General features: G+C 39.0%; 1 protein-coding gene across 4 annotated transcripts in view; it reads left to right on the top strand.

Annotated features, from left to right (window-relative positions):
* Positions 1-14,544, top strand: part of LOC126183197 (cullin-5) — a 253,481-nt gene that overhangs the window by 135,006 nt on the left and 103,931 nt on the right. For all 4 annotated transcript variants that reach the window (XM_049924956.1, XM_049924955.1, XM_049924954.1 and 1 more), the window contains exon 7: positions 839-969. In XM_049924956.1, coding sequence (XP_049780913.1) covers positions 839-969 — 131 coding nt within the window. The remainder of the gene's footprint in view (positions 1-838; positions 970-14,544) is intronic.

The raw sequence follows: 14,544 nt of genomic DNA, 5'->3' as shown, positions 1-14,544 counted from the left end.
TGACTGTTTGGGCTGATCAGGTCCATCCTATAATACAATATTTGTCCTCCAATGTTGAGGCTGTGTTCCAAGTGAATAGGGCATCTGTTCACCCAGCTCACATAATGTCGCATCTCCCTTGGTCATCAGTCACCAGATCTCGATATTGTTAAGCCTTTGTGATCTGTTTTGGGTAAGATGATGAGTGATGGCTGTCCACCTCTACCATCATTATGTGCACTTGTCACTGTTTTTGCAGGAAGAACAGTATAAGATTCTATTTAAAACCATACAGAATCCGTATTTATCCATTCCGAAATGACTGAAAGCTATTTTGACTGCCAGTGGGTTTCCTGCACCATATTGGGCATAGTAATATGTGGTGGTTTTGCGTTTACTTATTTTTGTCCACCCCCCTGTACATCAGTTTGTAGTTAATCCAATCCAATCCCATCACCCTCTCGAAATGGAGCCAGAGTAACCTTAGATATGCAAGATGGTGCCACCTTTTAACCTTTCGTTTCAGACAAATTATAATCTTCTGTATGTTGCTACTGATTGTGAGTTCATTGATTAGCACTCTTGATGCATGTGTAAGAGAAGAGTTCAAACACTAATCTGACCATCCTGATTTAGGTTTTCTGTGGTTTCCCTCAATTAAGGCTATTATACTTACCCCTGTTAATTCCATCACCAGTGGGCCGTTGAACCCTTCCTTCCTCCCCTTCAGAATATTTAGTGGATACTGTTTTTAGTTACTGTCTATAATTGGTGAAGATATTGTTCATTTCATTTGTCTGCTTTCATATCGTTTATGCATTTTCACTATAATTGCTGATATTTTCTGATTTATTAATAGAGCTGCGGCTGATGTTTAAGCTTATGGATCGTGTTCCCGACGGAATAGCATCAATGTTAAAAGATCTTGAGGATCACATTATGAGTGCTGGATTAGCTGACATGGTTGCTGCTGCTGATATAATTACACAGGTACAACATCCAAAATTTCTATAATATATTTGAAACACTGTCTGTAAATTATTCACTTCATTTCCATTTTTGCATTTTGATAGATTTTTTAGAGGTCCATTAGTTCACCACTAAACAATACCTCTTATATTATGAAAATACTTTACGCATTATATAAATGAATTAAGCAATATGCCTTTTCATCACCTGGATTCATGATTGATAGCCACTTGATTCATATTTCTTTGTCCCAATAACTGTTTTATAGTTCTTGTTGTGAAGTCATATATTTAATGATTGTTACATTGCATTCGCTGTGAATTCTGGCTAGTGATATACTTAGGATAAAAATTTATTACCTATGCGTGTTTATGATGAAACAGACCTATCACTAAATGAAATCCGATACACATGAAAGCCGGCAAATGTTGATAAAACACATGATCATTTGTTCATGAGTTGCATGCTAATCCACATACGTGTTAAGCGGCTTTACTTCCACTAGCATCAACTGTAGCATCAGAGTTGGAATGTAGATAAGTGTAATGATGATGATATCAACAGATGGTGAGTGGCATAATGTGTGTGTCCATCATTACCTTCTTGCATCAGTTTCAGGCTCATGTGACTTACCAAATTTCCTGCTCCTTTGTAACTGTATACTGGCGCTTGTAATCTGTTGCCTTTGTGCAAAAAGTTACCATTTTATAAAAGAAAGTGCAGTGATTATAACATGGAGGCCATGACATGTTAAAAAGCATTGTCAATAACATAAACGACAAATGAAGTACATTACCTTACCATTGTTCATGGTGAAAAACTAACGTACTGTTATTGATGATAGAACACTAAATATGAGCACCATTTAAAATCATGTAGAATTCAAATTTAAGGACAGCAGTCAGTTGCAAAAATGTGTGGTTTATTGCAGATCTAGATTTTGAATATAACATAGTTATCATTGGTGTCAAAATACAAACATAGGTAGAAGCAGAACAGGTACAAAATATGTATATAATGCTGTTATACAAATACTTATACAGTGGAGATTCAGTTATCTGGAACTCAGTTGTATGAACTTGTGATTATCGGTATTGTAAACCTTGAGCAAATATGTTTGTGGTCTAGTCCGTGTGTGCACAGACATGTCGTCCTGGCGCTAACTGCCTGTGCTCTGCTTGTGTTTCGTTAGTCTATGAGTTAGACAGCACATGTTTCATTATGGTTTGTGTAAGGCCAGGCATGGGTGACCTTTGGTGGCCTGCGGCCATCATTCACATACTTTGCAAGAACTCCCCCCCCACCCCCCCCCCCACCCCACCCCCACGCCCACTGTATTCGCATTCGGGAGGACGACGGTTCAATCCCGCGTCCGGCCATCCTGATTTAGGTGTTCCGTAAGTTCTCTAAATCGCTCCAGGCAAATGCCGGGATGGTTCCTCTGCAAGGGCACGGCCGACTTCCTTCCCTTTCCTTCCCTAATCCGATGAGACCGATGACCTCGCTGTTTGGTCTCTTTCCCCAAAACCAACCAACCAACCCCCCCCCTGCCCCCCCTCTCTCCCCCTCCCTCCCCCCTCTCTCTCCCCCTCCCTCCCCCCTCTCTCTCCCCCCCCCTCCACCTCCCCCTCCCCCTCCCTCCCTCCGCCGGCCGAAGTGGCCGAGCGGTTCTAGGCGCTACAGTCTGGAACCGCGTGACCGCTACGGTCATAGGTTCGAATCCTGCCTCGGGCATGGATGTGTGTGATGTCCTTAGGTTTAAGTAGTTCTAAGTTCTAGGGGACTGATGACCTCAGAAGTTAAGTCCCATAGTGCTCAGAGCCATTTGAACCATTTTTTGAACCTCCCTCCCCCCCCCCCCCCCCCGCCACACTTGTACTAAACCTCCAGGAATGTATCGGTTTAGCTGGTGAGTTCATAAATGGCGGTATAAGGGGCATACAGTATTACTGGCCATGCTTCCCCGCCCAAGTTTTGCGATAGTTAAACCAGCTTGTCCTTGAATTGACTCGGTGAGCCGCCACATAGGAATTCTTCCTACCTGATATGTGGAGATGCTCTCGTAGTTTTGACCCCCTTGCAGAGCTGTAGCAGCACCGATGGATTCTGAAAGTGCAGTACTACTGTATGTTTTATATAATGAAGCAGGAAGAAGCTTTTTGTGCAAATAATTTTTACGCAGGATGCCATTATGTTGTTGTTTAAGAAACACCCTAAAAGGAACTTGTCCACACTGATTATAAGCTAACAATTAATGGTATGAGAGCAAGGTCTACTGCATGACTAGATCAAAAGGCATCCTATCGATGACTGCTGTCTATGGTACCCAGTCTGTAACTTGAGCGAACAATTGGTGTCATCTTTGATTATGCCAAAGTTATTCTTTTATTTATTAATATCAGCGTTTCCTCGCATTGTAAAAGTACTGGAAGATAGAATTTAGACCCGCACATACTTCTTATAATGTCTGAGTGACAAAAGGCAACTTTTGTTCTCAAATATTTATTAATAATAATTACTTGATTCGCGCCAGAATAAATGTACTTTCCCTACGTATCTTTGCTGATGTCACGAGTGAGTTTTGCGTCGGCACCTCATCCCACTGGCTCTGAAAGTGGAAGATGGCCAGCCACCTCTGCTAGCCAGCTTGGAAACATTCCACTTGGTCCTTACTCCATGCGTACTGCAGTGCAATACATTCACTTCACATTTGTGAAGTAGCAGAACTGGAAATAAAATAAAATGTTCTCTTATATGTGAAAAAGGGGAACCTTACAACTTACTTAAGTCCGCAGGCCACATTGTGACAATGCATCAGCAACTCTCCTAGCACATGAAGTGAAAACTGTAGCATCCGTGAATTTAATATTTTTGGGATAATGCACCAATATGAATCCCATCCTGTTCCTGACCCACCATGCCAACTACTTATGCCCCAAAACTTGTGTCTCTAAGAAAGTTCATTTAAGCTTCACCCAGAATTTCTTCCATGGTCTGGATTAAAACAGGTTGCCCACCTGTGAGTTACAGTGCGCTTTTCGTTATTGTGGGAATTACAGCAGCAGTCATCAAACTTCTTTACTGAGGAGCCAATGCTGAGTTATGGAGCAGCACATCGGGCCATATATGAACCATTCTTATTATTAATTGGTAATCTACAATAATTAGTTTGTTATGAGCCCCCCCCCCCTCTCTCCCCAATAGACTAGCTGTTGTAAGAACATGATAAGTTGGTCTCCAACTCCCAGGTGTTGATGGAAAAAAGTTAGCACAGATCAGGACACGTAGTGTTGACTGTTCTATTTCTGGTAGCTACCACCATCAGTGACCTCAAAGTTTGGAAATTGTAATTGCTTGAAGTGGTGTTGTGCTGTCTGTGTGAACTGATATTAATAACAGTAATTTTACTTATGCGAGGCATTATGCAATATGAGGCACAATCCAAAATGTTTAGTTAATGTTGGAAATGCAGGTTTCTTCTGCCCTTTGCATTATGTTACACCTCCCTTAATGCAATTTCATATTCCTTGTTGCAAATATATAATAAATTTGAAAACAACCGTCTCTTTTAAGTATATTAACAAATCCATGTTGCTACTTTTTGGAATTTATTCTCCAGTATATTTCTGAGTCAAAGATGGGGCCAGGTAAAACCAACAGTTGCAGATGATAAGTTGTGGAAATAAATATACTATCCTCCTCGAGCAGCTATTAAACTAAACACCTGTTGCAAATAGAAATGTGTATTTGAAACTGGTGAAGGAAAAAATAGAGACTCCTACATCAAATAAAATTATTGTGCACTTGCTGACAATGATCAGCAGTGTTCATTATATATCGAAGTCCTCCAATATAGGGAATAAGAATTTTTAAATAGCTGCACACTGGTTTGTCGACAGTTGAGATTTTGATACATGTAATCATGGGAGTAGTGTGTTGCTGTTGACTGGAATAATCATTGTGATAGCATGGATGAACAAGAAGAATCGCCACTAACAGAATTTCACATTTATGACTGCCACCATGTTTACTAATATAGAAAATAACATAAAGGGCTGCACACCATCTGTTTAACTGAATCCAATCCACCTTTATCCCTTTGAAAAGGAAATTCATTGCAGTGCGTAATCTTATAATGTTCATGTCATCTAACAGATTCGTATGAAGGATGCGAGATAGGGAGGGACTGATTGGAACTTCGATCATTTTGAGTTACTATCATAATCAGTCTGAGCTCGGTGTATTTTGTCCCTGAAGTGGATTTCAGAGTACTTTTATGCCAGATCACCCTGTTGTCATTAAAAAAATTGTTACATTATTCATATGGCCACATAAACTTTATTCTAATGCCTGTAATCTCAAACTTTCATAGTGAAAAAATGCCCTTGAGACCCTTCAATTCCAATACCCTTCATATTCCAAAAGCTATGTAAAAAAGCTACATGTTTGTTCTTGAATCTGGATTTTCATTCAAATTCCAAAGCAAACTTAGTGTGATTTGTGATTTTCGTTTTTTTTTTTTTTTTTTTTTTTTTTTTTTTTGCTATTTTTGTGTTGTTTGGACCACATGCAATTCTCACTGCTTCTTCCAAGTGATGTGACTACAGATTATGATATTTATTTTTCAAGTTGTTCATTTTTGAAAGTGAACTATCACAAAGATGACTTGAAGAGGAAATAGTGTTAACATAAACTATGCACAGTCTCGTAAATTGCTCTTGTAATTGTTAGATGCATTTCCAAGGTTCAGGCACTCTGATATCATGATGTACTATAAATTGAGCCTTAAACTGTGTGTCTTGTTGAAGCTACGATATTTTATGTGCCAAATGAACTTTATGAAACCTAAATTGGCAGAATTGGGATCATCATGTTCAGCATGCCAACGGTTCTCTACAAGAATGCAACAGCCTCGAATATTTCTAATGTCTGCAAATCTATCTATCTATCTCTCTCCCTCTCTTTCTTTCTTTCTCTTTTTCCCCCCTACCAGATATTCTTTCAAATAGGACGCCATGCCTTGGTAAATACTATTGGCTACAGTCAAATCTGGTCAGAGCATTGCACAGTTGGAAAATTAAAGAAATCTTTTTCTCAAGTTCAGTTATATACAACTGCAATTTGGCTTCGAAGGAAAATATTTTATCAGTCATTTTCCCAGTTACCTGTTCGGACCTTGCAATTACAAATTAAGTTCCTGGAATTTTTGTGTAATGGAACGGGATGGATGACATGGGCAGCATAGCACAACCTCTGCACAAATCCGAGAAAACCGCATGGCCTTACCAGTTGAGGGGGGAAGCTGCTGTGCACTGTAGCACATGCATTCGTTACAAATTGGCTGTTGTGTAGAAATGGGAAAAGTTGGGCCTGAGAGGTAAGTAGCTAGCTTCACTTAACTCACCACTGATATCACCAGTGTCAATTAAAATTACACAAGTCTTAAAATATTACTTTCTCTGTAATTATTGTTTATTATTGGGAAGGAAAACCACACTCTTAGCGTTAGTTGATGTTGTTGGATTAGGCTGTTAGCTGTTAGTTACATATTATTATTATAAAATAAAACTGAAAATCACGGGCCCCATGAGTACTTAGTGCAGGCTGCAGTTTGATGACCACTGACTGAAGCAGTTGCCAATTGCTACACCCTTGTGCTGTGTTGCATCCGTGCTTAAAAATGTCAAAGTGCAAGAGAGTGGTGTTATCACAAAAGACAAAATAAACATTATTGAGCCATTTAATAAAAGGAGTAACTGGTTGTAAGTTAGCCAATAAATAGCATATAGGTACTTCTACGATAAGCAATATTAAGAATATTGGTTCGGTTTTGTAGTACACCTGCCAGCTTGATAGTGAACTTCAGAGTGAACATCAAAAAATTATGAAGAAACTGAAAAATGAACTGTTGGAAGCAGCTTTGTATTGTTGCTTCTTACAAAAATGATCAACTGGGCCACTGATATGTTGTCATTTGCCCTTTGAAAAGACATTAGAGTTAAATAAAAACAAAAACAAAAAATAGATGGTGATGTGAATGATTTGTGGCAAGTAACAGATGGTGATACAGATTTAAATCTCATAATGGCATTCATGAATTGTAAATACAAGGTGAAAAATGTCAGCTAATTTAGATGCAGCAAATTCTTTTAAAGGTAGTTTTAAAAAAGACATGGATGAAAATAACTATGACCAGGGCTCTGTTTACAATGCTGGTGAAACCAGTTTAAATTGGGAATCATTAACTTCAATATCTTTAGCTTCTCGATGAGGTAGTTCAGCTCCAGAATATAGAACTGGTAAAGAGTGAGTAACAATATTAGTTTGTGCAAATGATAGAAACCAAAAAAGGGCAGGGATGAAAACCGAAATATTGATTGACTGGTATAATAACACTTTTATTCATGAAGTAAAAAATTTCAGAACAAAATTGGTAAACAAGGAAAAGTCCTACTTTTGCTGGATAGTGCACCAACCTGTCCTTCAGCTGAACTGTTAGAGAAAATGGAATGTTTATTGTAAACATTTTGTGTCCTAATTAACATCCTCGCTACAACCAATGAATCAGTGTTATTTAAACATTAAAATGACTTTGTAGAAAACAACTTTAACTTAGACTTATCTATTGATGAAGGTAACATAAGTCATTTTGTCATTTTTCAAGCAAAATAATTTAAAGGAACTTCAATATTTTGAACATGGCTGCACTTCAGCAATGGTTACAGAATATCAGGTGAATAAGACAGATGACCAGTTGCAATAAATGGTGATACTTATTTAACCTTAACCATGGTTTCAGCAAATTTAAAGAAGAGGAGCTACTTGCCAGCAAGTAGCTGTTAACATGGTCTGGCATTTAATGTGATTGATTTTACTGATGTGACAAGACCTTAATTTTAGGGGCCTTAACTTTCACAAAAGGATGTACAGATCGTTGCTGACAAATTTCATGTGGATGTTTTAGATCACTTTACTAACACTTCTTTTGTGAAGTTTGTTTCTTATCCTTCTGAAGAAGATGGGTTTAAATCTGTTGAAACCATGGTTACTGTTAACTGAACACCACCGTTTATTGCAACTGGTCGACTGTCTTATTTGTTTGCTAATTTAAAGGAGTGGTGTTACCTGTTTCTACAGTATAATCATGGGATTTGATTGAAAGGAAAACTTTGAACAAAGCTAGGAACAGAATACTAAAATGGAGCACGAAAATTCAATAACCAATAATGGATGAATCTGTTAAGGAGGATATAAATGAGCTAATGATAAATATACACATACGCCAAGAATGTAATGCTTATGGTGTGAAAGAATGACTCATTTGTGACAATAATGACAGAGGTTTTGAGATCGTGTCAGATGACAAAATTGTTGAAAACATATTGCAGGCTAACTAACAGTAGGAAGTGCAAGAAGACAAAACAGATGAAAAAATTAGCCGCAGAAAATATAGAAGCATTTCCAGCTCTGGAAACAGCTTTGAAATGTTCAAAAAGCAGTGTCTTGAATTGCAAGTTAACTACTGTTAAAATGAATTCGTGATGTAGCCGCAGTGAAGAGAAAAAAATTGCTTATATCAAATGACAATTACAAAATATTTTAAACAAAATTAAACTGCAGTGACTGCCCTATATGACTTTCATTAGGTATTTCAAGATTAGGGTTGCACTATTTTAGTAATGTTAAGGAAATGTGTATTTACCTGTGAAATTGTGTCTCTGATCACTTAATGAATGCTGATTTTTGTTGATTTTAATAAGTTTAATTTTTTTATTGTTTTAAATAAACATCTAACATGTATTAACCCTAGAAAGATAGCCATATGATAACAGACATAATAGATAATCATACATGGGTGACACAGGTTATCTTTCTAGAGTTAATAAGACAAAAGTTGCTTTTCTTCATACAATCAGCTATCTGTATTTTCAGTTATTTGAATGAGTTATGACAGTAATTAGCCTGGTTAATTGAGTCTACATAGAACAACAACACATCTTTATCAGAAGAATCATACAGTACCAATATCTCAGAGCATCAGCTTGTGACAAATGACCCTAGCCTTTACATGGCAGAAGTAAGATTGAGGTCATCACTTACAACCAGCACAGATGAAATGAGTATGTGTCATGGAGGACCAGTAGTGCCCTCTGTCGGAGTATACAATCATTTGGAAGACAAAAACAAAACTGAAATAAATATGGGCAGTGGACTTGTATGAGAAATTGCTGGTCTGTCGTATGATGGATGGCCAATGCAGATGTTGGATATATTCCTTATGGGTCAAAAAGCCTTTTTTTTGACAAGGTAGTCTTCAAAATGCTCCCAAGAGTGAATATTTTTTACTAGCATGTGCTCACGAAGAAGGTAGATGACACAAGGTCTGTGATGCCAAAATATCTCAACCTCCTCCAGAAGGTCCATAAACCATTCCTTTTCAGCTCAATGCAGCAGCTTCACATGCAGCAAGATAGAGGGAACCCCGTGTCCACTCTCAACTAGGTGGGTGACACAATTAGATTTATATGCTGTATCCCTCCTTTACAGTACCACATGTACATTAAAGCGAACTTCTGTTTTATACCCAATCTGTCCCAAGTAGTATGCATCGCAGTTGGGGCATTGGATTTTATGTATGCCAGACTTGTGAAAAATATTTTTCTTCTTGACAGCATTAGCCAAAATCAGCCTAGATTGATTTTTGTGAAAAAAGAAATATTAATTTTGTTTTTTAAGGACCATTGCAATTTTTGTGTTCAATGTTCCATAGTATCATAAGGAACTGTATTTTTTATTATTTTTGCCTTCCAAATTAATATTCTCATTTGGTGCTGTGTGATTATTATATTTCCTAGCAATTTTATTATAAATATTAAGCCCATGATTTGTTTGGTAGTTATTCACTCTAGCAATTTGGTTAACTGCGTCCATTTCTAATTCTCACGCTTTCTGAGACAATAGAAGGAAACCAAAATTAAAAACTGCATTTTTATGTCGATGTGGATGACTTGAATTGTTGGCTATGCAGTTTGTGTAGGTTTTCTTATGGAAAATCCCAAAACTGTGTTTGCTATTTACATTTAAATTTAGAAAGTTAATAGCACCATCATTTTCCATCTCACATGTGAAATTTATTGTCTTGTGCAATTCATTAAATTTAATCACCAACTCTTTAATTTCATCGCCACCATTTACTAGCAGAGCCATATTGTCAGCGTACCTAAAAAATGCACAATTTTGCTAACTAAGTGGACAATATTTATTCCCAAGGTGGTTAATGAAAATATTGGTCAGAAGAACTGAGATGGCACATCTCATTCTTAGGCAATCTTTTTGATGACAAGTTTCATTATTAAATTGAAAAGATCAAGGACAGCAAATTGAGAAATGATTTTATTTCACTTTATGGTAGCCTGTTGTGAGCTACTAGATTACCTCTAATGATTTCAGTATTATCTTCAGTGGGAATATTGGTATACAGATTCACAACATCCAGACACACAAACTTCATGTTGGTGGTTCCCGAAATATCACAGATATACTTGTCCAATTCGTAAGTGTTTTGTGCTGTGTGCACGGTTGACTGTAAAGGTAATGTGTCTTCAAGAAATTTAAACATTTTCAGGCAACTTTACTGTAGGTCCCCCAGTACCATTTACCTTAAGTTGTGCTCTTAAAGTGGGTTTATGTGGATTCATAACCCTTAGCTGTTGTTTTTACCCTGGATGAAATTATTTTCTAACATATTTTGAGTGTATCATTTAACTTTTTATGTGCATCTGCATGTAAGTCCCTATCGATTCCTACTATGTTACTCTACAGTGATCAGTACACAGTAAAAAACAGTTATGAATTGGGCAAGTATATCGGTCACATTTCAGTAACTACCATCAGGGAGAGGGAGAGGGAGAGGGGGGGAGAGAGTGAGAGTGAGTGTGTGTGTGTGTGTGTGTGTGTGTGTGTGTGTGTGTGTGTGTGTGTGTGTGTGTGTGTGTGTGTGTCTGGATATTGTGAATTTATATACCAATATTCCAGTTGATAATACTATTTAAATCATTATAGGTAATCTAGGAGCTCAGAACAGATTATTGCGATAGTGAAATAAATGAGTTTCTTGATTTTCTGTCTTTGAGTTTGAAATATACCTTCTGGCTGATATTTTGAGTAACCACCTTGAGAATAGATGTTTTCTTGAGAACATCAACTTAGCTAAGAAAATTGTGTATTATTTTATGTATGCTGACGATTGCTCCTGCTAGTAAATGGTTGTGGAGATGAAATTAAAGAGGTGATGATTAAATTTAATGAACTGCACAAGAAAACAAATTTTACATTACTAGTAAATATAAAAATGACACAGTACCAAGTGAGAACATTAATTTGCAAGCCAAGAATAAAAAATACATTTCCTTGCCGTATAATGTAATATTTAGCATGAACATTGCAGCAATCTTCAAAAACATAAAGTTAACATTTCTTTTTTGGCAACAGACAGTCTAGGCTGATTTTGGCTGATCGTTTCGACAAGGAAAATATGTTTCATGAGTCTGGTGTAAATAAAATCCAGTGTCCCGATTGCTATGCATGCTATGTGGAACAGACCAGGCATAGAACAGATCACCATTTCAGCAAATACTCTGGCTCTGGAAGGGAAGAATACCACAGATGAATCTAATTTTTCCATCCCCCAAACTGAGAGTGGACACAGCACTCCATCTATCGCACGTGATGCTGCTGCATCATGCCGAGAAAGGTTGGTTTATGGACCTAGAAGAGCTAGGGATATTATCCCATCACAGACCTTCTGATGCCCACCTGCTTAAAGGGCGGGTGTTAGTAAAATATATCCACTTTTTAGACCATTTTGAAGACTACCTTGTCAAAAAGAAAGGGTGTGTTGACCCACAAGGAATATGTTCAGTGTCTGCATTGGCAGTCGGTTATACAACAGATCAGCAATTTATCACAAAAGTGTGATGTTTGTATACTCCTGGAAATTGAAATAAGAACACCGTGAATTCATTGTCCCAGGAAGGGGAAACTTTATTGACACATTCCTGGGGTCAGATACATCACATGATCACACTGACAGAACCACAGGCACATAGACACAGGCAACAGAGCATGCACAATGTCGGCACTAGTACAGTGTATATCCACCTTTCGCAGCAATGCAGGCTGCTATTCTCCCATGGAGACGATCGTAGAGATGCTGGATGTAGTCCTGTGGAACGGCTTGCCATGCCATTTCCACCTGGCGCCTCAGTTGGACCAGCGTTCGTGCTGGATGTGCAGGCCGCGTGAGACGACGCTTCATCCAGTCCCAAACATGCTCAATGGGGGACAGATCCGGAGATCTTGCTGGCCAGGGTAGTTGACTTACACCTTCTAAAGCACGTTGGGTGGCACGGGATACATGCGGACGTGCATTGTCCTGTTGGAACAGCAAGTTCCCTTGCCGGTCTAGGAATGGTAGAACGATGGGTTCGATGACGGTTTGGATGTACCGTGCACTATTCAGTGTCCCCTCGACGATCACCAGTGGTGTACGGCCAGTGTAGGAGATCGCTCCCCACACCATGATGCCGGGTGTTGGCCCTGTGTGCCTCGGTCGTATGCAGTCCTGATTGTGGCGCTCACCTGCACGGCGCCAAACACGCATATGACCATCATTGGCACCAAGGCAGAAGCGACTCTCATCGCTGAAGACGACACGTCTCCATTCGTCCCTCCATTCACGCCTGTCGCGACACCACTGGAGGCGGGCTGCACGATGTTGGGGCGTGAGCGGAAGACGGCCTAACGGTGTGCGGGACCGTAGCCCAGCTTCATGGAGACGGTTGCGAATGGTCCTCGCCGATACCCCAGGAGCAACAGTGTCCCTAATTTGCTGGGAAGTGGCGGTGCGGTCCCCTACGGCACTGAGTAGGATCCTACGGTCTTGGCGTGCATCCGTGCGTCGCTGCGGTCCGGTCCCAGGTCGACGGGCACGTGCACCTTCCGCCGACCACTGGCGACAACATCGATGTACTGTGGAGACCTCACGCCCCACGTGTTGAGCAATTCGGCGGTACGTCCACCCGGCCTCCCGCATGCCCACTATACGCCCTCGCTCAAAGTCCGTCAACTGCACATACGGTTCACGTCCACGCTGTCGCGGCATGCTACCAGTGTTAAAGACTGCGATAGAGCTCCGTATGCCACGGCAAACTGGCTGACAGTGACGGCGGCGGTGCACAAATGCTGCGCAGCTAGCGCCATTCGACGGCCAACACCGCGGTTCCTGGTGTGTCCGCTGTGCCGTGCGTGTGATCATTGCTTGTACAGCCCTCTCGCAGTGTCCGGAGCAAGTATGGTGGGTCTGACACACCGGTGTCAATGTGTTCTTTTTTCCATTTCCAGGAGTGTATTTATTTCAGTTTTTATTTGGTCCAGATTGTTGTTCCCTGATAACGTTTACTGGTTTTAACATGAATTGACATGACAACAATGTAACTGCTTTCATAATTCACTTAATGATTCTGTTTTTACATATTAGTAGTGTGACTTGATGATATGCCACCAGAGAGGTGGATCTCTATCAGGTGTGGGAAGTGCTTCAGCTTTTTGTCTACATTTTGTGTATTGTCATACCGTGAAAATCATCTTTGAAAGAAAAGAAATTGTTTTTAAATTTTAAGTTTGTAATGGCTCTTTTTGTAAGAGATGTGAATATGAAATTGTGCAAATGAATGTTTGTCCAAATATTTGGTTCTTTAACATAAAGCTTTTTACATTATTACCTTGTTTAAATTTAATTTCAGAGAGGGCACATTGTGACTCTTATCACACGATTTTATGTTGTTTTATTTCACAGTGCATTTTTCAGGTTTTATTCAATATATCTGTATGTCTTTTGACACACAAAAATGAAATACATTGTATAAAACTTTTTAAAATTGATTTTAATTTATTAGTCTCATTATAAAACTCAAAATACTTTTGTCACACTGTAATTCCACAGGAGATGCCACATGTCCTTTGACTCTATTTGCATGTAAACTCTGTTACTTTCTTTTATACATTTATATATTCAGTATTTAATTTGCATATCCTAGTTGTGCCATATTTTAAGATTCATTTACTACTTACAGTCTTCAGTGAATAATATACGGTAGCTTCTTGGATGAGCACTCCAGTAGAAGGCACTACTAGTCCTCCATGATGCATATTTGTGCCATCTGCGCTGGTTGTAAGCAACTGCCTCAGTTTTGTTTCTCCCATTGTAACTGACTGCTGTCCTCCTTTAAACTTAAATAGTCAACGGTCACTGTTCACACGTGTATCCAGTGGATTCCAATTTAGTTGTGTGGAACTGTTATTTCCATACACACGTACAGATATTTATTCCATGGTGGCTTTCTTACACCTTTTATTTTGTTCTGAAGTTCGACTACTTTGTTTTCTGACTGTGAGATGAAGATGCTGTTCCTTGCAAAAGACAAGGACCAATAAGAATTCATCAAAACCAACTGAAATTTTGCGTCACATAAGTACACTGCAGCGCACTGAATTAGTGGTGTAGGTATATTTTTACAAAGCTGTTTTTGCTATCAA

The sequence above is a fragment of the Schistocerca cancellata genome, chromosome 4, assembly GCF_023864275.1.
Source record: "Schistocerca cancellata isolate TAMUIC-IGC-003103 chromosome 4, iqSchCanc2.1, whole genome shotgun sequence".
In the NCBI taxonomy this organism is placed as follows: domain Eukaryota; kingdom Metazoa; phylum Arthropoda; class Insecta; order Orthoptera; family Acrididae; genus Schistocerca; species Schistocerca cancellata.
Note: the sequence above shows the minus strand (reverse complement) of the source record. Positions and strands in the feature narration are given on the sequence as shown.